General features: G+C 54.2%; 1 protein-coding gene and 1 long non-coding RNA gene across 2 annotated transcripts in view; one reads left to right on the top strand and one right to left on the bottom strand.

Annotated features, from left to right (window-relative positions):
* Positions 1–795: 795 nt before the first annotated feature.
* Positions 796–14016, bottom strand: LOC138680797 (procollagen C-endopeptidase enhancer 2-like). Its single transcript, XM_069768047.1, has 4 exons — positions 13963–14016; positions 9009–9147; positions 1633–1794; positions 796–1079 (listed from the first exon to the last, which is right to left on the bottom strand). The coding sequence occupies exons 1-4, from the start codon at positions 14014–14016 to the stop codon at positions 949–951; spliced, it is 486 nt and encodes a 161-aa protein (XP_069624148.1). The 3' UTR covers positions 796–948.
* Positions 14017–14518: 502 nt separating this feature from the next.
* Positions 14519–25985, top strand: part of LOC138680500 (uncharacterized) — a 41460-nt gene continuing 29993 nt past the window's right edge. Inside the window, exon 1 of the long non-coding RNA XR_011321620.1 lies at positions 14519–15032. This is a non-coding gene — a long non-coding RNA (uncharacterized lncRNA). The remainder of the gene's footprint in view (positions 15033–25985) is intronic.

Here is a 25985-nt window from a genome sequence, read left to right as displayed (position 1 = left end):
CACATACGGCGGTGACGCGTGGACATAGTGACTTTGGTGATACCATTGCTCCCTATGGTCCTCTGTTATCAGTCTGATGGCTCGCACAGGGGTGCACATACGGCGGTGACGCGTGGACATAGTGACTTTGGTGATACCATTGCTCCCTATGGTCCTCTGTTATCAGTCTCTGATGGCTCGCACAGGGGTGCACATACGGCGGTGACGCGTGGACATAGTGACTTTGGTGATACCATTGCTCCCTATGGTCCTCTGTTATCAGTCTCTGATGGCTCGCACAGGGGTGCACATACGGCGGTGACGCGTGGACATAGTGACTTTGGTGATACCATTGCTCCCTATGGTCCTCTGTTATCAGTCTGACAGCTCGCACAGGGGTGCACATACGGCGGTGACGCGTGGACATAGTGACTTTGGTGATACCATTGCTCCCTATGGTCCTCTGTTATCAGTCTCTGATGGCTCGCACAGGGGTGCACATACGGCGGTGACGCGTGGACATAGTGACTTTGGTGATACCATTGCTCCCTATGGTCCTCTGTTATCAGTCTCTGATGGCTCGCACAGGGGTGCACATACGGCGGTGACGCGTGGACATAGTGACTTTGGTGATACCATTGCTCCCTATGGTCCTCTGTTATCAGTCTGACAGCTCACACAGGGGTGCACATACGGCGGTGACGCGTGGACATAGTGACTTTGGTGATACCATTGCTCCCTATGGTCCTCTGTTATCAGTCTCTGATGGCTCGCTGCCTGCAGGGGACGTACATATGGCGGTGACGCGCAGACACATTGGAGCAGAATGGTTTGTGGTCCGTTTATTTCAGTTGAGGAGGAGTACAGAAAAGACATCAGATGCAATATGGAGGGCAAGGCGGAAGTAGGCTGTCGCCATAGCAACATGGCAGCGGGATCCTGGCCCCGGCACTGACGTCACGGCGGCCTCTAGCAGGGCTTCTTGGCGATGCTGGTGAGGATCTGATGCTGCTGAGCGCGGTAACTGATGACAAAACTGTCGCCGACGATTCGACCGCGGCCAAAGTCGTCCACCTTCCCCATGAAGAGATAACTGGCGCCTGCGGATACAGAGATGGCTCAGCGCCACACACCGGGCATTCCTGCAGAGCATCGCTACCGACTGTCACGGGGGTCTGCAGAGCATTCCACCCCTGTACATGTCTGCAGCACATCGCACCCTGCACCTCCTGATACACAGCAAATCTGCAGAGCATTCCACCCCTGTACATGTCTGCAGCACATCGCACCCTGCACCTCCTGATACACAGCAAATCTGCAGAGTATTCCACCCCTGTACATGTCTGCAGCACATCGCACCCTGCACCTCCTGATACACAGCAAATCTGCAGAGCATTCCACCCCTGTACATGTCTGCAGCACATCGCACCCTGCACCTCCTGATACACAGCAAATCTGCAGAGCATTCCACCCCTGTACATGTCTGCAGCACATCGCACCCTGCACCTCCTGATACACAGCAAATCTGCAGAGCATTCCACCCCTGTACATGTCTGCAGCACATCGCACCCTGCACCTCCTGATACACAGCAAATCTGCAGAGCATTCCACCCCTGTACATGTCTGCAGCACATCGCACCGCTCAGTACACACCTTTCTTCAGGATGGGGCACTCAATGATTTGGACGCTCATTATCTTCCCAGCCTCCTGGATGTTCAGATCTCCCTCCTTGTAGGTCTGGATGATGTTGATGGTGGCGAGCAGAGTGCCCTCCTCCTCGCCCTTAACGAGGGTCTTCACGCTGCCAGTCAGCACTGCGGGTAAATGAGGTAGAGGTTAGTGAGGGTCTCCTCAACTGTGTGTAACAGATAATAATGCACCCGGACGTGACACCGTCTGCACCAATAATGCCCCCAGCGGGCTGCACCTGACACCGTCTGCACCAATAATGCCCCCAGCGGGCCGGACCTGACACCGACTGCACCAATAATGCCCCCAGCAGGCCGGACCTGACACCGACTGCACCAATAATGCCCCCAGCGGGCCGGACCTGACACCGACTGCACCAATAATGCCCCCAGCGGGCTGCACCTGACACCGTCTGCACCAATAATGCCCCCAGCGGGCTGCACCTGACACCGTCTGCACCAATAATGCCCCCAGCGGGCCGGACCTGACACCGACTGCACCAATAATGCCCCCAGCAGGCCGGACCTGACACCGACTGCACCAATAATGCCCCCAGCGGGCCGGACCTGACACCGTCTGCACCAATAATGCCCCCAGCGGGCTGCACCTGACACCGTCTGCACCAATAATGCCCCCAGCAGGCCGGACCTGACACCGACTGCACCAATAATGCCCCCAGCAGGCCGGACCTGACACCGACTGCACCAATAATGCCCCCAGCAGGCCGGACCTGACACCGACTGCACCAATAATGCCCCCAGCGGGCCGGACCTGACACCGACTGCACCAATAATGCCCCCAGCAGGCCGGACCTGACACCGACTGCACCAATAATGCCCCCAGCGGGCCGGACCTGACACCGACTGCACCAATAATGCCCCCAGCGGGCTGCACCTGACACCGTCTGCACCAATAATGCCCCCAGCGGGCTGCACCTGACACCGTCTGCACCAATAATGCCCCCAGCGGGCCGGACCTGACACCGACTGCACCAATAATGCCCCCAGCAGGCCGGACCTGACACCGACTGCACCAATAATGCCCCCAGCGGGCCGGACCTGACACCGTCTGCACCAATAATGCCCCCAGCGGGCTGCACCTGACACCGTCTGCACCAATAATGCCCCCAGCGGGCTGCACCTGACACCGTCTGCACCAATAATGCCCCCAGCGGGCCGCACCTGACACCGACTGCACCAATAATGCCCCCAGCGGGCCGGACCTGACACCGACTGCACCAATAATGCCCCCAGCAGGCCGGACCTGACACCGACTGCACCAATAATGCCCCCAGCGGGCCGCACCTGACACCGACTGCACCAATAATGCCCCCAGCGGGCCGCACCTGACACCGTCTGCACCAATAATGCCCCCAGCAGGCCGGACCTGACACCGACTGCACCAATAATGCCCCCAGCGGGCCGGACCTGACACCGACTGCACCAATAATGCCCCCAGCAGGCCGGACCTGACACCGTCTGCACCAATAATGCCCCCAGCGGGCCGCACCTGACACCGACTGCACCAATAATGCCCCCAGCGGGCCGCACCTGACACCGACTGCACCAATAATGCCCCCAGCGGGCCGCACCTGACACCGACCTGACACCGACTGCACCAATAATGCCCCCAGCAGGCCGGACCTGACACCGACTGCACCAATAATGCCCCCAGCGGGCCGCACCTGACACCGACTGCACCAATAATGCCCCCAGCGGGCCGCACCTGACACCGTCTGCACCAATAATGCCCCCAGCAGGCCGCACCTGACACCGACTGCACCAATAATGCCCCCAGCGGGCCGCACCTGACACCGACTGCACCAATAATGCCCCCAGCGGGCCGGACCTGACACCGACTGCACCAATAATGCCCCCAGCAGGCCGGACCTGACACCGTCTGCACCAATAATGCCCCCAGCGGGCCGCACCTGACACCGACTGCACCAATAATGCCCCCAGCGGGCCGCACCTGACACCGACTGCACCAATAATGCCCCCAGCAGGCCGGACCTGACACCGACTGCACCAATAATGCCCCCAGCGGGCCGCACCTGACACCGACTGCACCAATAATGCCCCCAGCGGGCCGGACCTGACACCGACTGCACCAATAATGCCCCCAGCAGGCCGGACCTGACACCGTCTGCACCAATAATGCCCCCAGCGGGCCGCACCTGACACCGACTGCACCAATAATGCCCCCAGCGGGCCGCACCTGACACCGACTGCACCAATAATGCCCCCAGCAGGCCGGACCTGACACCGACTGCACCAATAATGCCCCCAGCGGGCCGCACCTGACACCGACTGCACCAATAATGCCCCCAGCGGGCCGCACCTGACACCGTCTGCACCAATAATGCCCCCAGCAGGCCGGACCTGACACCGACTGCACCAATAATGCCCCCAGCAGGCCGGACCTGACACCGACTGCACCAATAATGCCCCCAGCGGGCCGCACCTGACACCGTCTGCACCAATAATGCCCCCAGCGGGCCGCACCTGACACCGACTGCACCAATAATGCCCCCAGCGGGCCGCACCTGACACCGACTGCACCAATAATGCCCCCAGTGGGCCGCACCTGACACCGACTGCACCAATAATGCCCCCAGCGGGCCGGACCTGACACCGACTGCACCAATAATGCCCCCAGCGGGCCGCACCTGACACCGACTGCACCAATAATGCCCCCAGCGGGCCGCACCTGACACCGACTGCACCAATAATGCCCCCAGCAGGCCGGACCTGACACCGACTGCACCAATAATGCCCCCAGCGGGCCGCACCTGACACCGACTGCACCAATAATGCCCCCAGCGGGCCGCACCTGACACCGACTGCACCAATAATGCCCCCAGCAGGCCGGACCTGACACCGACTGCACCAATAATGCCCCCAGCGGGCCGGACCTGACACCGACTGCACCAATAATGCCCCCAGCGGGCCGCACCTGACACCGACTGCACCAATAATGCCCCCAGCGGGCCGCACCTGACACCGACTGCACCAATAATGCCCCCAGCGGGCCGCACCTGACACCGACTGCACCAATAATGCCCCCAGCGGGCCGGACCTGACACCGACTGCACCAATAATGCCCCCAGCGGGCCGCACCTGACACCGACTGCACCAATAATGCCCCCAGCGGGCCGGACCTGACACCGACTGCACCAATAATGCCCCCAGCGGGCCGGACCTGACACCGACTGCACCAATAATGCCCCCAGCGGGCCGGACCTGACACCGACTGCACCAATAATGCCCCCAGCAGGCCGGACCTGACACCGTCTGCACCAATAATGCCCCCAGCAGGCCGGACCTGACACCGACTGCACCAATAATGCCCCCAGCGGGCCGGACCTGACACCGACTGCACCAATAATGCCCCCAGCGGGCCGGACCTGACACCGTCTGCACCAATAATGCCCCCAGCGGGCCGCACCTGACACCGACTGCACCAATAATGCCCCCAGCGGGCCGCACCTGACACCGACTGCACCAATAATGCCCCCAGCAGGCCGGACCTGACACCGACTGCACCAATAATGCCCCCAGCGGGCCGGACCTGACACCGACTGCACCAATAATGCCCCCAGCAGGCCGGACCTGACACCGACTGCACCAATAATGCCCCCAGCGGGCCGCACCTGACACCGACTGCAAAAATAATGCCCCCAGCAGGGGTACTCACCCCCCCCCCCCCGCAGTAAGGGACCCCCTATCCATTCATACACGGGCCCCCGCCATAAGGGACCCCCTATCCATCCATACCCAGGCCCCCGCCATAACGGATCCCCCTATCTAGCCGTACTCACCCCCCCAGTAAGGGACCCCCAATCCATCCATACATGGGCCCCCGCCATAAGGGACCCCCTATCCATCCATACACACACACCCCCCCCCGCCATAAGGGACCCCCTATCCATCCATACACGGACCCCCACCATAACGTACCCCCCTATCCGTACTCTCCCCCCGCGCCCTCTCCCCCCTCTCTGAGCCCCCTGCGCCCTCTCCCCCCAAAGGGTTAATACAGGTAGCAGTGTTGGCACCCCCCCTAAAGGGTTAATACCCCCGCCCTCTCCCCCCCGGGGGTTAATACCGGTAGCAGTGTCCGGCTGTCCGCTGTTTTGGCATGCCGCCAAAACGAGAAGGCGGGAGAAGGGGGTTGGGGCGTGTTTCGCTGGGAGAGCACCCGCCCACCTGCTATTACAGCCTCGGGCGGCGCGCAGCTACTGCGCATGCGCCAGGTGCGCGCGGCCGTGCATCCTCGGGCAGCGCGCAGTAGCCCTAGCTACTGCGCATGCGCCAGGTGCGCGCGGCCGTGCGGACGCGAGTGCCGCGCGTGCATGTGGCGCATGCGCAATGAACATATATTCCTGCCCACAATGCCTTGTCTGCTTTCCCCTTCGCCAGGTAAACCACAGCGTGGCGTAACGTTGCTAAGATAGTCTACACCGAACGCCAAGTCTTGACGTACTGTCACGTGATCAGAGACCGCCAGTCAGTGGTGCGCATGCTCATACGTCTATTTGCATGGCGTTATGGCTTCCTGTGTCCAGAGTATATGAAGTACAAGGCATTGTGGGCAGGAATATATGTTCATATATATCCCTCCCCTGTTCGAAGTTGAAATGTTACCTCTGGTTACAGGCGTAGGCTGATGGGACTACTACTCCCATCAGCCTATACCTGCTGCCGCTCCTAACAGTATTCATCAGCCGGCTCCTGCACTATAAATAAATGTTAAAAAATGCCATGGGTTCCCCTGTATCTTTGATAACCAACCAGGCAAAACTGGGGCAGCAACCCTCAGGGCTATCATGGCTGGTTATCAAGAATAGAGGAGTCACCCCCTTTTTTGACAACCATGATCGCTAAAGCAGACAGCTGGGGGCTGGTATTCTCAGGCTGGTAAGGGGCCATGGATATTGACCCCCTCCAGCCTACAAATAGCAGCCCTCAGCTACCCAGATTAGGCACATCTATTAGATGCCCCAATTCTGGCGCTTGGCCCGACTCTTCTCAGTTGCCCTGTAGCGGTGGCACGTGGGGTTCGTATTTGTGGGGTTGATGTCACCTCTGTATTGTCAGGTGACATCAAGCCCACTGGTTAGTAATGGAGAAGCGTCTATAAGACACCTCTCCATTACTAATCCTATAGTTATATGGTAAATAAAGACACAGACAGAATAAAGTCCTTTATTAGAAATCAGACTAAACACAGTATTACTCGCCTAACACCTAATTCCACCGAAGCCCTCATCTCCTGTAAGAAAACAAAGAAAATATAACCATATTGGCCACGTTCGCAACGATCAGGAATAATAGCGTCTTCGACGCGCCGTTCTGATCACGCAGGTAAATCCGCAGGTGCTCAGTGATCCGGTGTGCTCAGTGATCCGGTGCGCTCAGTGATGCAGTGCGCTCAGTGGTCCAGTGCGCTCAGTGATGCAGTGCGCTCAGTGGTCCAGTGCGCTCAGTGATGCAGTGCGCTCAGTGATCCGCTGTGCTCAGTGGTCCAGTGCGCTCAGTGGTCCAGTGCGCTCAGTGGTCCAGTGCGCTCAGTGGTCCAGTGTGCTCAGTGATCCGCTGTGCTCAGTGATGCAGTGCGCTCAGTGGTCCAGTGCGCTCAGTGGTCCAGTGCGCTCAGTGATGCAGTGCGCTCAGTGATCCGCTGTGCTCAGTGGTCCAGTGCGCTCAGTGGTCCAGTGCGCTCAGTGATGCAGTGCGCTCAGTGATCCGCTGCGCTCAGTGATCCGGTGCGCTCAGTGATACAGTGCGCTCAGTGAACTGCTGCGCTCAGTGATCCGATGCTCTCAGTGATTGGCTGCACTCAGTGATCCAGTGCGCTCAGTGATCCGATGCTCTCAGTGATCCGCTGCATTCAGTGATCCAGGGCGCTCGGTGGTCCAGTGCGCTCAGTGATCCAGTGTGCTCAGTGATCCGCTGCACTCAGTGGTCCAGTGCGCTCAGTGGTCTGCTGCGCTCAGTGATCCAGTGTGCTCAGTGATCCAGTGCGCTCAGTGATCCGCTGTGCTCAGTGATCGGCTGCACTTAGTGATCCAGTGCGCTCAGTGATCCAGTGCGTTCAGTGATACAGTGCGCTAAGTGATCCAGGGCGCTCGGTGGTCCAGTGCGCTCAGTGATCCAGTGCGCTCAGTGATCCGCTGCACTCAGTGATCCAGTGTGCTCAGTGATCTGCTGCGCTCAGTGATCCGCTGCACTCAGTGATCCAGTGCGCTCAGTGATCTGCTGCGCTCAGTGATGCAGTGCGCTCAGTGATCCAGTGTGCTCAGTGATCCGCTGCACTCAGTGATCCAGTGCGCTCAGCGATTCGATGCTCTCAGTGATCTGATGCTCTCAGTGATCCAGTGCGCTCAGTGATCCGATGCGCTCAGTGATCCGATGCGCTCAGTGATCCAGTGCGCTCAGTGATCCGATGCGCTCAGTGATCCGATGCTCTCAGTGATCCAGTGCGCTCAGTGATCCGATGCGCTCAGTGATCCGATGCGCTCAGTGATCCAGTGCGCTCAGTGATCCGATGCGCTCAGTGATCCGATGTGCTCAGTGATCTGCTGCGCTCAGTGATCCAGTGTGCTCAGTGATCCGATGCTCTCAGTGATCCAGTGCGCTCAGTGATCCGATGCGCTCAGTGATCCGATGCTCTCAGTGATCCAGTGCGCTCAGTGATCCGATGCTCTCAGTGATCCAGTGCGCTCAGTGATCCGATGCGCTCGGTGATCCGATGCTCTCAGTGATCCGATGCGCTCAGTGATCCGATGCGCTCAGTGATCCGCTGCACTCAGTGATCCGCTGCACTCAGTGATCCGATGCTCTCAGTGATCCGATGCGCTCAGTGATCCGATGCTCTCAGTGATCTGCTGCGCTCAGTGATCTGCTGCGCTCAGTGATCCGATGCTCTCAGTGATCCGATGCGCTCAGTGATCCGATGCTCTCAGTGATCCGCTGCGCTCAGTGATCCGCTGCGCTCAGTGATCCAGTGCGCTCAGTGATCTGCTGCGCTCAGTGATCCGCTGCGCTCAGTGATCCGCTGCGCTCAGTGATCCGCTGCGCTCAGTGATCCGCTGCGCTCAGTGATCCGCTGCGCTCAGTGATCCGCTGCGCTCAGTGATCTGCTGCGCTCAGTGATCCAGTGTGCTCAATGATCCGCTGCGCTCAGTGATCCGATCCCCGCCATAAGGGACCCCCTATCCATCCATACACAGGCCCCCGCCATAAGAGACCCCCTTATCTATCCGTGCTCACCCCCCCGCGCCCTCTCCCCCCTCTCTGAGCCCCCCGCAACCTCTCACCCCCTAAAGGGTTAATACCGGTATCAGTGTCCGCTGTCTTGGCATAAACGAGAAGGCGGGAGAAGGGGGCGGGGCGTGTTTCCTGGGAGACAAGGCATTTTGGGCAGTCCCGTAGAATGACAGCGCGCGCGGCCGTGCAGCCTCGGGCGGCGCGCAGCTACTGCGCATGCGCCAGGTGCGCGGCCGTGCAGGCTCGGTCGGCGCGCAGCTACTGCGCATGCGCCAGGTGCGCGCGGCCGTGCGGACGCGAATGCCGCACGTGCATGTGGCGCATGCGCTGTCATTCTACGGGACTGCCCACAATGCCTTGTTTGGAAGAAGCGATGACCCGACGCTTAAGGTGGAGGCGTGGCTATGTAGTGAAAGGCGGGGCTAAATCCAGCGTTGCTCCTCCCAGCAAAAACGCCAAAAACATAGCAACCGGGTGTAGTGAACTGAGGGGAGACTGTGCCCGGGGGAGAGTCTGAGGGAAGACTGTGCCCGAGGGAGAGTCTGAGGGGAGACTGTGCCCGGGGGAGAGTCTGAGGGGAGACTGTGCCCGAGGGAGAGTCTGAGGGGAGACTGTGCCCGGGGGAGAGTCTGAGGGGAGACTGTGCCCGGGGGAGAGTCTGAGGGGAGACTGTGCCCGAGGGAGAGTCTGAGGGGAGACTGTGCCCGGGGGAGAGTCTGAGGGGAGACTGTGCCCGGGAGAGGAGACTGTGCCCGAGTGAGAGTCTGAGGGGAGACTGTGCCCGAGGGAGAGTCTGAGGGGAGACTGTGCCCGAGGGAGAGTCTGAGGGGAGTCTGTGCCCGAGGGAGAGTCTGAGGGGAGACTGTGCCCGGGGTAGAGTCTGAGGGGAGTCTGTGCCCGGGAGGGGGAGACTGTGCCCGGGGGAGAGTCTGAGGGGAGACTGTGCCCGAGGGAGAGTCTGAGGGGAGACTGTGCCCGAGGGAGAGTCTGAGGGGAGACTGTGCCCGGGGGAGAGTCTGAGGGGAGTCTGTGCCCGGGAGGGGGAGACTGTGCCCGGGGGAGAGTCTGAGGGGAGACTGTGCCCGAGGGAGAGTCTGAGGGGAGACTGTGCCCGGGAGGGGGAGACTGTGCCCGGGGGAGAGTCTGAGGGGAGACTGTGCCCGAGGGAGAGTCTGAGGGGAGACTGTGCCCGGGGGAGAGTCTGAGGGGAGTCTGTGCCCGGGAGGGGGAGACTGTGCCCGGGGGAGAGTCTGAGGGGAGACTGTGCCCGGGGGAGAGTCTGAGGAAAGACTGTGCCCGGGAGGGGGAATCTGAGGGGAGACTGTGCCCTGGAGAGAGAGTCTGAGGGGAGACTGTGCCCGGGAGGGAGAGTCTGAGGGGAGACTGTGCCCGGGGGAGAGTCTGAGGAAAGACTGTGCCCGGGAGGGAGAGTCTGAGGGGAGACTGTGCCCTGGAGGGAGAGTCTGAGGGGAGACTGTGCCCGGGAGGGAGAGTCTGAGGGGAGACTGTGCCCGAGGGAGAGTCTGAGGGGAGACTGAGTCTGAGAGGAGACTGTGCCCCGAGAGGGAGAGTCTGAGGGGAGACTGTGCCCGGGAGGGGGAGTCTGAGGGGAGACTGTGTCCCAGGGGGGAAGGGGGAGACTGTGCCCGGGAGGGAGAGTCTGAGGGGAGACTGTGCCCCAGGGGGAAGGGGAGACTGTGCCCGGGAGGGGGAGTCTGAGGGGAGACTGTGCCCCGGGGGGGAAGGGGAAGACTATGCCCGAGGGAGAGTCTGAGGGGAGACTGTGCCTGGGAGAGGGAGACTGTTCCCAGGATTGGGAGTCTGAGGGGAGACTGTGCCCGAGGGAGAGTCTGAGGGAAGACTGTGCCCGGGAGAGGAGACTGTGCCCGAGTGAGAGTCTGAGGGGAGACTGTGCCCGGGGGAGAGTCTGAGGAAAGACTGTGCCCGGGAGGGGGAGTCTGAGGAGAGACTGTGCCCGGGAGGGGGAGTCTGAGGGGAGACTGTGCCCGGGGGAGAGTCTGAGGAAAGACTGTGCCCGGGAGGGGGAGTCTGTGCCCTGGAGAGAGAGTCTGAGGGGATACTGTGCCCGGGAGGGAGAGTCTGAGGGGAGACTGTGCCCTGGAGGGAGAGTCTGAGGGGAGACTGTGCCCGGGAGGGAGAGTGTGAGGGGAGACTGTGCCCGAGGGAGAGTCTGAGGGGAGACTGTGCCCGAGGGAGAGTCTGATGGGAGACTGTGCCCGGGAGGGGGAGTCTGAGGGGAGACTGTGCCCGAAGGGGAGTCTGAGGGGAGACTGTGCCCGAAGGGGAGTCTGAGGGAAGACTGTGCCCGAGGGAGAGTCTGAGGGGAGACTGTGCCCTGGGGGGGAAGGGGAAGACTGTGCCCGAGGGAGAGTCTGAGGGGAGACTGTGCCCCGGGGGGAAGGGGGAGACTGTGCCCGGGAGGGAGAATCTGAGAGGAGACTGTGCCCGGGAGGGAGAGTCTGAGGGAGACTGTGCCCGGGAGGGAGAGTCTGAGGAGAGACTGTGCCCGAGGGAGAATCTGAGGGGACACTGTGCCCCAGGGGGAAGGGGAGACTGTGCCCGGGAGGGGGAGTCTGAGGGGACACTGTGCCCCAGGGGGAAGGGGAGACTGTGCCAGAGGGAGAGTCTGAGGGGAGACTGTGCCCGGGAGGGGGAGTCTGAGGGGAGACTGTGTCCCAGGGGGGAAGGGGGAGACTGTGCCCGGGAGGGAGAGTCTGAGGGGAGACTGTGCCCCGGGAGGGAAGGGGAAGACTATGCCCAAGGGAGAGTCTGAGGGGAGACTGTGCCTGGGAGAGGGAGACTGTTCCCAGGATTGGGAGTCTGAGGGGAGACTGTGCCCGAGGGAGAGTCTGAGGGGAGACTGTGCCCGGGAGGAAAGAGTCTGAGGGGAGACTGTGCCCGGGAGGGAGAGTCTGAGGGGAGACTGTGCCCCAGGAGGAAGGGGAGACTGTGCCCGAGAGGGGGAGTCTGAGGGGAGACTGTGCCCCGGGGGGAAGGGGGAGACTGTGCCCGAGGGAGAGTCTGAGGGGAGACTGTGCCTGAGGGAGAGTTTAGGGGGGACTGTGCCCAGGAGGGGGAGTCTGAGGGGAGAATGTGCCCGGGGGGAGGGGGAGACTGTGCTGGGGTGGGGGGGAGTCTGAGGGGAGACTGTGCCTGGGAAAGGGAGACTGTTCCCAGGATTGGGAGTCTGAGGGGAGACTGTGCCCGAGGGAGAGTCTGAGGGGAGTCTATGCCTGGGAGGGGGAGACTGAGGGGAGACTGTGCCCGGGAGGGGGAGTCTGAGGGGAGACTGTGCCCGGGAGGGGGAGCAGGGCTGCCACTAGAAATTTCGGGGCCCCCTACTGGCAAAATTTTCGGGGCCCCTTTGAGACTCCGCCCAGGCTCCACCCCAGCCCCGCCTCCACGCTCCACCCCTCGAACTGTCCACAGTCCCACCGCTGTCTCTTGGAAAAACTCCACTTCTCACCTATCACACATTAACAGTTCCCATCACCAGATCACATACATAGCCGGCAGCTTTCGTTTTGGCCAAAAGATTTTTTAAGCCGCCACCATAACACGGTAGACACTTTTGGCCGGGCCCTACTCTACTGTAACCTATTAAATATTTGTTAAAATATACAATACAATTTAGGTATATTTTTATTTATTTTTCAATTTTTAAAATGACCAATAATATCACATAAAAAGAACAAATACCGCTACACCATGACCAGACCACATATTACCACCACATAGTGACTGAATACTACAATTCTGATCAGTAATTTAAAAAAAAAGCACCATACTATCACCATAAGTGCCATTATACACAGGAGATCTGTACTTAGTATGCAGTGTCTGTGTACAGATAGTACAGTGATCACTAGTGAAATTATACACAGGAGCTCTGTATACAGTGTATAGTGTCAGTGTATAGGTAACACACTGACTCACCAGTGACGTCTCTAGGTGAAGTCCTTCATCTTTCATCCAGCACAGACCGCCATCATTTCATCCAGCCAGGACTTCTCTCTGCAGGAAATAACACAGTTATCTCGAGCTCCGCTTGTAGAATACATTACTTAATTTTTCCCAACTTCTACATTACACCACATGAAGAAAAAGAGGCGACATAGTGTCACTCTACACAGTAACAGGACCGCCCCCCCATTTAAAACCGTGTCCTCAAAAAATAAAATAAATACATCACTGCAGTAATAATATCCCTAAATTAGCCCCTATGGTAATAATAATATTCCCCACCCTGGCCCCGTGTGTCTCATTCCTGGCGTCAGCCATATGTTCTCCCATTCTGCCCTCATGAGTATCCAGTCTGCCCCATATGATCTCTCCATCCTGCCCCATATGATCGCCCCATTTGATCTCTCCATCCTGCCCCATCTGTCTCCATCATATCCATCCTGCCCCATGATCCTGCATGATCTGTCTCCAATTCCGCCCCCAGTGTCTCCAATCATGCCCCATGTCTCCATTCTGCCCATGTCTCCAACCATGCCCCCATGTCTGCAATCCTGCCACTTGTCTCCAATCATGCCCCATGTGTCTCCATTCTGCCCCATCTGTCTCCAGTCATGCCCCCATGTCTTTCATCCTGCCCCGTGTCTCCAATCATGCCCCGTATCTCCATTCTACCCCGTGTCTCGCATTCTGCCCCAATGTCCAGCATTCTGCCCCTGTCACTGTGTCCAGCATTCTGCCCCAGTGTGTCCAGCATTCTGCCCCAGTGTGTCCAGCATTCTGCCCCAGTGTGTCCAGCATTCTGCCCCAGTGTGTCCAGCATTCTGCCCCAGTGTCTCCAGCATTCTGCCCCAGTGTCTCCAGCATTCTGCCCCAGTGTCTCCAGCATTCTGCCCCAGTGTCTCCAGCATTCTGCCGCAGTGTCTCCAGCATTCTGCCCCTGTGTGTCCAGCATTCTGCCCCTGTGTGTCCAGCATTCTGCCCCCCGGGTTCCCCTGGATCGCCGCTCTCAAAGAAAAAAATAAAAACTAGAGTTCTTACCTGGCCATGCTCCTGCGCCGGGCGAAGCTCCCTCCAGGCTCCACGCAGACGCATTCGCCGGGCCCGGTGGCTGAGAATGACGTCAGACGCCGGCGAGTGCGCACTGCGGCCCTATTCAGTTGCCAGCCTCAGACTGGCTGGAGGCTGTTAACTATTGACGTGCGGGCGCGTGCCGCAGCGCCTGCAGGGGGGGCCCGGTGAGCAGATGAGACGGGGCCCGATGCGGGCCCCCTCTGCTCACCAGGCCCCATACGCCAGTCACGGCTGTAATGCCCTGATGGCGGCCCTGAGGGGAGACTGTGTCCGGGAGGTGTGTCTGAGGGGAAACTGTGCCCAAGGGGGAGTCTGAGGGGAGACTGTGCCCCAGGGGGAGTCTGAGGGGAGACTGTGCAGGGGGGAGTCTGAGGGGAGACTGTGCTGGGGGGAGGGGGAGACTGTGCCCGAGGGGAGTCTGAGGAGAGACTGTGCCAGGGAGGAGTCTGAGGACTGTACTGAGGGGTCTGTGCCCAGAGGTGTAAGTCCGGCGTCACACTAGAGAGTTTTACGGACGTATGAGAGGCGCAAAAACCATGCATTGCACTCGGACCAATGATTCTCTGTGGGGCAGCTCTTATCTGGCGTATATTTCGCAGCTGTATTTTACGGCGGTAGAAAATCGCAGCATGCTGCGCAAAAAATCTGCCAATGAAAGTCTATGGGTGCGCTAAAAATACGGATTACACACAGACCAGCAGTGTCACTTGTGAAAAATACGCCAGACATCTCCAGGTGACAGGAAATGTGCCAAGCCCTCAGTCAGGAAGCTTAGATGTTGACTAGCTGAAAAAGCCAGACAGACATCCCGGAAGTCTGGTGCACGCCTCCACGGAGTTGCAAGCAGCATGGCAAACATAATTTTGATCTGGTCCTGGTCCAAGAAAGGCCCGAAATTTGGGACCAACGTGATTCTGTGCTAACTGGGAAAGGAAAGAGGCTGCTTGGAGGAGCATCTGTGGGATCCTTTTCCCAGATTATGAGCAGCGGCCACGTGAGGGCCAGAGGAAGTACACTCATGTTTCTCAATTAATATGGTAAACTGCCGTAAGAACAATATTTTGACACTATTATTATTTATCTTATTCTGAATTTGTATGTATATTGCACTGTTTATTTAATGGTGCTGGACATGAGAAAGGGGTTATGTACAGCATTTATAGATGTCGCTTACAGTAAGCAAATTTACAATGACAGACTGGTATAGAGAGGAGAGGACCCTGTCCTTGTGTACTTACATTCTATGGTGTTCCCCTTTTATGGTATTGTGGTATTTGTGTGTTAAATTTGGTTATTGTAGATATTTAATATGAAATGAAGCTTACTATGGCATATTACAATCTGGTAAATCACTGACACCTTGTGGTACCACTGTGCACAATGGCCTTATACAGTATCTCCAGGTCATCCACCTGACAGCACCATGGAGGTTGTCTTCTTATCCACAGTGGGACAGGAAACCACGAGTATAAAAGGACCGTCCCCCTACCAACCGTCAGTGTTTTTCCTGTCCCACTGTGGATAGGAACTACGAGGGCTCCGTTCGGGGGGTGTGGATCGGGGGGTTTAGGCCCTTAATACCCTTCCCACTGCAAGATCCCTGTGCGCTGAAACCCGACACAGGGTCCCTGTTGTGAATTCTGTTGTCAAGCTCCCTCCTGTGGTCATGAATGGTACTTCGGCTGGTTCTGTCCATGGGCTTCCTCTGGTGGTTGTGAGTGGAGCTGCGGCTTCTGAGTTTCCTTCCACAGGTGACGAGGTTAATTCGTTAGCTGGCTGCTCTATTTAACTCCACTTAGATCAGCGGTTCTCAACCTGGGGGTCGCGACCCCGAGGGGGGTCGAACGACCAAAACACAGGGGTCGCCACCTCTCTCACCTCCCCATCCACCTTCCCCCGTATGCCTGGACTGCTAGCTTTACTCCCGGCATAGCTTTGGGATCCCCGCAGGAAAATGAATCGATCGCGCATCGGATCTAGGGAGATACCAACTTCCGACGTCCCCCTTCTTGTTTGGTGCAGCCAGGACAGATCCGGAATCTGTGGCACGTATCTGGCAACGGAATCCAGGGATGCAGGAAGAACGCGGCTGCCGGCATCGGTAATCGGCTTGAAGGGCTGCGGAAGAGCACGCCATAAAGGAGCCGTTCGGTACCCGGCAGTGATCCGCCGCCATCACTGTGTTACAGTGTGCCCCCGGACAGACACCTCCCCCATCCCCTCCGGAGTAACAAGTAAGACTCCGAGTCCCAGACATTGGGAACCTACCAGTTATTTTTGTGGCTCAATAACTGGTCATTTAAAGCAGAATGTCCTATTTTATACTTTTATGCACTGACTGTGGGCTAGGGGGGAACTGGATGAATCTGGAGTGGACTCTGGAGGGAGGCTTTCTATGAAAAATGTGCCCAGGAGCTGAGGGATGGAGCTTGCTGACCCAGCTATAGGAAACCTAAAAGAAGTGACAAATGGAGAATTATCCCTGTAATAAGGAAGGATGTCTAATTAAGGGGGGGGGGACGCTCCACAATCCATAACATCGCATTACGTGTGGGTTGGGGGTCACCGCAACATGAGGAACTGTATTGCGGGGTCACGGCATTAGAAAGGTTGAGAACCACTGACTTAGATCATTGCTCCATGCCACCTGTCAATGTTCCAGAATTGGTCTAGTTCTCTCCTGGATCGTTCTTGTGACCTGTCTTCCCAGCAGAAGCTAAGTTCCTGCTTGTTTTTCTCTTCTTTGCTATTTTTCTGTCCAGCTTGCTATTTTGATTTTTGTCTTGCTTGCTGGAAGCTCTAGGCTTTATTTTTCTATCTCTAGGGCTAGCTAGTTTCTTAGGCTGTGTCGAGTTGCATAGGGAGCGTTAGGAGCAATCCACGGCTATTTCTAGTGTGTGTTATAGGATTAGGGATTGCGGTCAGCAGAGTTCCCACGTCTCAGAGCTCGTCCTATATTATTAGTAACTATCAGGTCATTCCGTGTGCTCTTAACCATCAGGTCCATTATTGTCCTTACCACCAGGTCATAACAGTACAGGTGGCCCAAAGTATTAATGCATCTCAATAGAGGGATAAGAGAAGTTCTGAGACCATTTTTTTTTCTTTGCAGTGTGTTTTGTCTCTCTTTTCCCCTTTACCTCTGGGTGGTTCAGGACACAGGTGTAGATATGGACATTCAAGGTCTGTCCTCTTGTATGGATAATCTCACTGCAAGGGTACAAAACATTCAAGATTTTGTGGTTCAGAATCCGATGTTAGAGCCTAGGATTCCAATTCCTGATTTGTTTTTTGGGGATAGATCTAAGTTTCTGAATTTCAAAAATAATTGTAAATTGTTTCTTGCTTTGAAACCTCGCTTCTCAGGTGACCCTGTTCAACAAGTGAAAATCATTATTTCTTTGTTACGTGGCGACCCTCAAGACTGGGCATTTTCCCTTGCGCCAGGAGATCCGGCATTGCGTGATGTTGATGCGTTTTTTCTGGCGCTCGGATTGCTTTATGATGAACCTAATTCAGTGGATCAGGCAGAGAAAATCTTGCTGGCTCTGTGTCAGGGTCAGGATGAGGTAGAAATATATTGTCAGAAGTTTAGGAAGTGGTCTGTACTAACTCAGTGGAATGAATGTGCCCTGGCAGCAATTTTCAGAAAGGGTCTCTCTGAAGCCCTTAAGGATGTCATGGTGGGATTTTCCATGCCTGCTGGTCTGAATGAGTCTATGTCTTTGGCCATTCAGATCGATCGACGCTTGCGTGAGCGTAAAGCTGTGCACCATTTGGCGGTATTATCTGAGCATAGACCTGAGGACTTTGACCAGATAGGACTTTGTGATAGGACTTTGACCAGAGCTGAACGGCAATAACACAGACGTCAGAATGGGCTGTGTTTTTACTGTGGTGATTCCAATCATGCTATCTCCGATTGTCCTAAGCGTTTCGCTAGGTCTGCTACCATTGGTACGGTACAGTCGAAATTTCTTTTGTCCGTTACTTTGATTTGCTCTTTGTCATCCTATTCTGTTATGGCATTTGTGGATTCAGGTGCTGCCCTGAATTTGATGGACTTGGAGTTTGCTAGGCGCTGTGGTTTTTTCTTGGAGCCCTTGCAGTATCCTATTCCATTGAGAGGAATTGATGCTACGCCTTTGGCCAAGAATAAGCCTCAGTACTGGACCCAATTGACCATGTGCATGGCTCCTGCACATCAGGAGGATATTCGCTTTTTGGTGTTGCATAATCTGCATGATGTGGGCGTTTTGGGGTTGCCATGGCTACAGGTCCATAATCCAGTATTGGATTGGAAATCTATGTCTGTGTCCAGCTGGGTTTGTCAGGGGGTACATGGTGATGTTCCATTTTTGTCTATTTCGTCATCCACCCCTTCTGAAGTCCCGGAGCTTTTGTCGGATTACCGGGATGTATTTGATGAGCTCAAATCCAGTGCCCTACCTCCTCATAGGGATTGCGATTGTGCTATCACTTTTATTCCTGGTAGTAAGTTTCCTAAGGGCCGACGGTTCAATTTATCTGTGCCAGAGCACGCCGCTATGCGGAGTTATGTAAAGGAATCCTTGGAAAAGGGTCATATTCGCCCGTCGTCGTCACCATTGGGAGCAGGGTTCTTTTTTGTGGCCAAGAAGGATGGTTCTTTGAGACCTTGTATTGATTACCGCCTTCTTAATAAGATCACAGTCAAATTTCAGTATCCTTTGCCGCTGCTGTCGGATTTGTTTGCTCGGATTAAGGGGGCTAGTTGGTTCACCAAGATAGATCTTTGTGGTGCGTATAATCTTGTGCGTATTAAACAGGGCGATGAATGGAAAACAGCATTTAATACGCCCGAGGGCCATTTTGAGTACCTGGTTATGCCATTCGGGCTTTCCAATGCTCCATCAGTATTTCAGTCCTTTATGCATGACATCTTCCGAGAGTACCTGGATAAATTCCTGATTGTATATTTGGATGATATTTTGGTCTTCTCGGATGATTGGGAGTCTCACGTGAAGCAGGTCAGAATGGTGTTTCAGGTCCTTCGTGCAAATTCTTTGTTTGTGAAGGGGTCAAAGTGTCTCTTTGGAGTTCAGAAGGTTTCATTTTTTTGTTTCATTTTTTCCCCTTCTACTATCGAGATGGACCCTGTTAAAGTCCAGGCCATTTATGATTGGACTCAGCCGACATCTGTGAAGAGTCTGCAAAAGTTCCTGGGCTTTGTGTTGTGATAGGCAATTCAGTATCACAATGGACATAGCGGTCAGAGCACATACAGTGATCTGACAATAACCCAAAATAATAGAACGCGCTCTGAGACGTGGGAACTCTGCAGACCGCAATCCCTAATCCTCTCCAAACAACACTAGAGGCAGCCGTGGATTGCGCCTAACTCTGCCTATGCAACTCGGCACAGCCTGAGAAACTAGCCTGAAGATAGAAAATAAGCCTACCTTGCCTCAGAGAAATACCCCAAAGGAAAAGGCAGCCCCCCACATATAATGACTGTGAGTTAAGATGAAAAGACAAACATAGGGATGAAATAGATTCAGCAAAGTGAGGCCCGACTTTCTTAACAGAGCGAGGATAGGAAAGATGACTTTGCGGTCTACACAAAACCCTAAAGAAAACCACGCAAAGGGGGCAAAAAGACCCTCCGTACCGAACTAACGGCACGGAGGTACCCCCTTTGCGTCCCAGAGCTTCCAGCAAAACAATTAGACAAGCTGGACAGAAAAAATAGCAAACAAAAAGCAAAGAAGAACTTAGCTATGCAGAGCAGCAGGCCACAGGAATGATCCAGGGAAAAACAAGTCCAACACTGGAACATTGACAGGAAGCATGGATCAAAGCATTAGGTGGAGTTAAGTAGAGAAGCACCCAACGACCTCACCAGATCACCTGAGGGAGGAAACTCAGAAGCCGCAGTACCACTTTCCTCCACATACGGAAGCTCCCAGAGAGAATCAGCCGAAGTACCACTTGTGACCACAGGAGGGAGCTCTGCCACAGAATTCACAACAGTACCCCCACCTTGAGGAGGGGTCTCCGAACCCTCACCAGAGCCCCCAGGCTGACCAGGATGAGCCACATGAAAGGCACGAACAAGATCGGGAGCATGGACATCAGAGGCAAAAACCCAGGAATTATCTTCCTGAGCATAACCCTTCCATTTAACCAGATACTGGAGTTTCCGTCTTGAAACACGAGAATCCAAAATCTTCTCCACAATATACTCCAATTCCCCCTCCACCAAAACCGGGGCAGGAGGGTCAACAGATGGAACCATAGGTGCCACGTATCTCCGCAACAATGACCTATGGAATGCGTTATGTATGGAAAAAGAATCTGGGAGGGTCAGACGAAAAGACACAGGATTCAGAACCACAGAAATCCTATACGGACCAATGAAACGAGGTTTAAACTTAGGAGAGGAAACCTTCATAGGAATATGACGAGAAGATAACCAAACCAGATCCCCAACACGAAGTCGGGGACCCACACGGCGTCTGCGATTAGCGAAACGTTGAGCCTTCTCCTGGGACAAGGTCAAATTGTCCACTACATGAGTCCAACTCTGCTGCAACCTGTCCACCACAGTATCCACACCAGCACAGTCCGAAGACTCAACCTGTCCTGAAGAGAAACGAGGATGGAACCCAGAATTGCAGAAAAATGGCGAAACCAAGGTAGCCGAGCTGGCCCGATTATTAAGGGCGAACTCAGCCAAAGGCAAAAAGGACACCCAGTCATCCTGATCGGCAGAAACAAAGCATCTCAGATAGGTTTCCAAGGTCTGATTGGTTCGTTCGGTCTGGCCATTAGTCTGAGGATGGAAAGCCGAGGAAAAAGACAAGTCAATGCCCATCCTACCACAAAAGGCTCGCCAAAACCTCGAAACAAACTGGGAACCTCTGTCAGAAACGATATTCTCTGGAATGCCATGTAAACGAACCACATGCTGGAAGAACAATGGCACCAAATCAGAGGAGGAAGGCAATTTAGACAAGGGTACCAGATGGACCATCTTAGAAAAGCGATCACAGACCACCCAAATGACTGACATCTTTTGAGAAACGGGAAGATCTGAAATAAAATCCATAGAGATATGTGTCCAAGGCCTCTTCGGGACCGGCAAGGGCAAAAGCAACCCACTGGCACGAGAACAGCAGGACTTAGCCTGAGCACAAATCCCACAGGACTGCACAAAAGTACGCACATCCCGCGACAGAGATGGCCACCAAATGGATCTAGCCACTAACTCTCTGGTACCAAAGATTCCAGGATGACCAGCCAACACCGAACAATGAACCTCAGAGATAACTTTATTCGTCCACCTATCAGGGACAAACAGTTTCTCCGCTGGACAACGATCAGGTTTATTAGCCTGAAATTTTTGCAGCACCCGCCGCAAATCAGGGGAGATGGCAGACACAATTATTCCTTCCTTGAGGATACCCGCCGGCTCAGATAAACCCGGAGAGTCGGGCACAAAACTCCTAGACAGAGCATCCGCCTTCACATTTTTAGAGCCCGGAAGGTACGAAATCACAAAGTCAAAACGGACAAAAAACAGCGACCAACGAGCCTGTCTAGGATTCAAACGCTTAGCAGACTCAAGATAAGTCAAGTTCTTATGATCAGTCAATACCACCACGCGATGCTTAGCTCCTTCAAGCCAATGACGCCACTCCTCGAATGCCCACTTCATGGCCAGCAACTCTCGGTTGCCCACATCATAATTTCGCTCAGCAGGCGAAAACTTCCTGGAAAAAAAAGCGCATGGTTTCATCACTGAGCAATCAGAACCTCTCTGTGACAAAACAGCCCCTGCTCCAATCTCAGAAGCATCAACCTCGACCTGGAACAGAAGAGAAACATCTGGTTGACACAACACAGGGGCAGAAGAAAAACGACGCTTCAACTCTTGAAAAGCTTCCACAGCAGCAGAAGACCAATTGACCAAATCAGCACCCTTCTTGGTCAATGGTTTGGCAATACTAGAAAAATTGCAGATGAAGCGACGATAAAAATTAGCAAAGCCCAGGAACTTTTGCAGACTTTTAAGAGATGTCGGCTGAGTCCAATCATGGATGGCTTGGACCTTAACAGGATCCATCTCGATAGTAGAAGGGGAAAAGATGAACCCCAAAAATGAAACCTTCTGCACACTAAAGAGACACTTTGATCCCTTCACAAACAAAGAATTAGCACGCAGGACCTGAAAAACCGTTCTGACCTGCTTCACATGAGACTCCCAATCATCCGAGAAGATCAAAATGTCATCCAAGTACACAATCAGGAATTTATCCAGGTACTCTCGGAAGATGTCATGCATAAAGGACTGAAACACTGATGGAGCATTGGCAAGTCCGAATGGCATCACTAGATACTCAAAATGACCCTCGGGCGTATTAAATGCAGTTTTCCATTCATCGCCTCGCCTGATTCGCACCAGATTATACGCACCACGAAGATCTATCTTGGTGAACCAACTAGCCCCCTTAATCCGAGCAAACAAATCAGATAACAATGGCAAGGGGTACTGAAATTTAACAGTGATCTTATTAAGAAGACGGTAATCGATACAAGGTCTCAGCGAACCATCCTTCTTGGCTACAAAAAAGAACCCTGCTCCTAATGGCGACGATGACTGGCGAATATGCCCCTTCTCCAGGGATTCCTTCACATAACTGCGCATAGCGGTGTGCTCAGGCACGGATAAATTAAACAGTCGACCTTTTGGGAATTTACTACCAGGAATCAAATTGATAGCACAATCACAATCCCTATGCGGAGGTAGGGCATCGGACTTGGGCTCATCAAATACATCCCGGTAATCAGACAAGAACTCTGGAACCTCAGAAGGGGTGGATGACGAAATTGACAGAAATGGAACATCACCATGTACCCCCTGACAACCCCAGCTGGACACCGACATGAATTTCCAATCCAATACTGGATTATGGGCTTGTAGCCATGGCAACCCCAACACGACCACATCATGCAGATTATGCAACACCAGAAAGCGAATAACCTCCTGATGTGCAGGAGCCATGCACATGGTCAGCTGGGTCCAGTATTGAGGCTTATTCTTGGCCAAAGGCGTAGCATCAATTCCTCTCAATGGAATAGGACACTGCAAGGGCTCCAAGAAAAACCCACAACGCTTAGCATATTCCAAGTCCATCAAATTCAGGGCAGCGCCTGAATCCACAAACGCCATGACAGAATACGATGACAAAGAGCAGATCAAGGTAACGGACAGAAGAAATTTTGACTGTACTGTACCAATGGTGGCAGACCTAGCGAACCGCTTAGTGCGCTTAGGACAATCAGAGATAGCATGAGTGGAATCACCACAGTAGAAACACAGCCCATTCAGACGTCTGTGTTCTTGCCGTTCAACTCTGGTCATAGTCTTATCGCACTGCATAGACTTAGGTTTAATCTCAGGTAATACCGCCAAATGGTGCACAGGTTTACGCTCACGCAAGCGTCGACCGATCTGAATGGCCAAAGACATAGACTCATTCAAACCAGCAGGCATAGGAAATCCCACCATGACATCCTTAAGGGCTTCAGAGAGACCCTTTCTGAATATAGCTGCCAGTGCAGATTCATTCCATTGAGTGAGAACGGACCACTTTCTAAATTTCTGACAATATACCTCTATCTCATCCTGAGCCTGACAAAGAGCCAGCAAATTTTTTTCTGCCTGATCCACTGAATTAGGCTCATCGTACAGCAATCCAAGCGCCAGGAAAAACGCATCGATATTACTTAATGCAGGATCTCCTGACGCAAGAGAAAATGCCCAGTCCTGAGGGTCGCCACGCAAAAAAGAAACGACGATCCTAACCTGTTGAACTGGGTCACCAGAGGAGCGAGGTTTCAAAGCCAAAAATAGTTTACAATTATTTTTGAAACTCAGAAATTTAGTTCTATCTCCAAAAAAAACAAATCTGGAATAGGAATTCTCGGTTCTAACAAAGAATTCTGAACCACAAAATCTTGAATATTTTGAACTCTTGCCGTGAGCTGATCCACACATGAAGACAGACCTTTAATGTCCATTGCTACACCTGTGTCCTGAACCACCCAAATGTCTAGGGGAAAAAAAAGGCAAAACACAGTGCAAAGGAAAAAAAATGGTCTCAGAACTTCTTTTTTCCCTCTATTGAGAATCATTAGCACTTTTGGCTTCCTGTACTGTTGTGATAGGCAATTCAGTATCACAATGGACATAGCGGTCAGAGCACATACAGTGATCTGACAATAACCCAAAATAATAGAACGAGCTCTGAGACGTGGGAACTCTGCAGACCGCAATCCCTAATCCTCTCCAAACAACACTAGAGGCAGCCGTGGATTGCGCCTAACTCTGCCTATGCAACTCGGCACAGCCTGAGAAACTAACTAGCCTGAAGATAGAAAATAAGCCTACCTTGCCTCAGAGAAATACCCCAAAGGAAAAGGCAGCCCCCCACATATAATGACTGTGAGTTAAGATGAAAAGACAAACAGAGGGATGAAATAGATTCAGCAAATCGAGGCCCGACTTTCTTAACAGAGCGAGGATAGGATAGATGACTTTGCGGTCTACACAAAACCCTAAAGAAAACCACGCAAAGGGGGCAAAAAGACCCTCCGTACCGAACTAACGGCACGGAGGTACCCCCTTTGCGTCCCAGAGCTTCCAGCAAAACAATTAGACAAGCTGGACAGAAAAAATAGCAAACAAAAAGCAAAGAAGAACTTAGCTATGCAGAGCCGCAGGCCACAGGAATGATCCAGGGAAAAACAAGTCCAACACTGGAACATTGACAGGAAGCATGGATCAAAGCATTAGGTGGAGTTAAGTAGAGAAGCACCCAACGACCTCACCAGATCACCTGAGGGAGGAAACTCAGAAGCCGCAGTACCACTTTCCTCCACAAACGGAAGCTCCCAGAGAGAATCAGCCGAAGTACCACTTGTGACCACAGGAGGGAGCTCTGCCACAGAATTCACAACAGCTTTGCTAATTTTTACCGTCGCTTCATCGCTAATTTTTCTAGTGTTGCTAAACCGTTGACTGATTTGACCAAGAAAGGTGCTGATGTGGTCAATTGGTCTTCTGCGGCTGTGGAAGCTTTTCAGGAGTTGAAGCGTCGTTTTTCTTCTGCCCCTGTGTTGTGCCAGCCAGATGTTTTGCTTCCGTTTCAGGTCGAGGTTGATGCTTCTGAGATTGGAGCAGGGGCTGTTTTGTCGCAAAGAAGTTCTGATGGCTCGGTGATGAAACCATGTGCCTTCTTTTCTAGAAAGTTTTCGCCTGCTGAGCGCAATTATGATGTTGGCAATCGAGAGTTGTTGGCCATGAAGTGGGCATTCGAGGAGTGGCGTCATTGGCTTGAAGGAGCCAAGCATCGCGTGGTGATCTTGACGGATCACAAGAATTTGACTTACCTCGAGTCTGCCAAACGGTTGAATCCTAGACAGGCTCGTTGGTCGCTATTTTTCTCCCGTTTTGATTTTGTGGTTTCGTACCTTCCAGGCTCTAAGAATGTGAAGGCTGATGCCCTGTCAAGGAGTTTTGTGCCCGACTCTCCGGGTGTTCCTGAGCCGGCGGGTATTCTCAAAGAGGGGGTAATTTTGTCTGCCATCTCCCCTGATTTGCGGCGGGTGCCGCAAAAATTTCAGGCTAATAGACCTGACCGTTGCCCAGCGGAGAAACTGTTTGTCCCTGATAAATGGACTAGTAGAGTTATCTCTGAGGTTCATTGTTCGGTGTTGGCTGGTCATCCTGGAATCTTTAGTACCAGAGATTTGGTGGTGTCACGCACGCGCCCAGACTGGCGCGGGCATACGGGGGTGTGGCCCCTCTGGACCACAGACCAAACCTCCCTGGAAGGGGCGTAACTAAGTAGCTTCCTAGGTGTTCGCTGGAGCCTCTGATGGTGAGGTCAGACTTGTGCAATAGGAAGCTACCAAGTGCCACTCCAGGGTGATGTCTGGCTGTG

This window comes from Ranitomeya imitator, chromosome 5, assembly GCF_032444005.1.
Source record: "Ranitomeya imitator isolate aRanImi1 chromosome 5, aRanImi1.pri, whole genome shotgun sequence".
Lineage (NCBI taxonomy): Eukaryota > Metazoa > Chordata > Amphibia > Anura > Dendrobatidae > Ranitomeya > Ranitomeya imitator.
The sequence above is the reverse complement of the archived record's forward strand: the minus strand, read 5'-3'. Positions and strand labels throughout refer to the sequence as shown.

Coding starts and splice junctions, on each gene's coding strand:
- LOC138680797 (XM_069768047.1), bottom strand. CDS start 14,016: ATGCGTCTGCGTGGAGCCTGGAGGGAGCTTCGCCCGGCGCAGGAGCAT. Junction 9,148..13,962: donor CGGCGCAGGAGCATGGCCAG/GTAAGAACTCTA, acceptor CATGCGCAGTAG/CTGCGCGCCGCCCGAGGCTG. Junction 1,080..1,632: donor GTGCCCCATCCTGAAGAAAG/GTGTGTACTGAG, acceptor CTGTATCCGCAG/GCGCCAGTTATCTCTTCATG.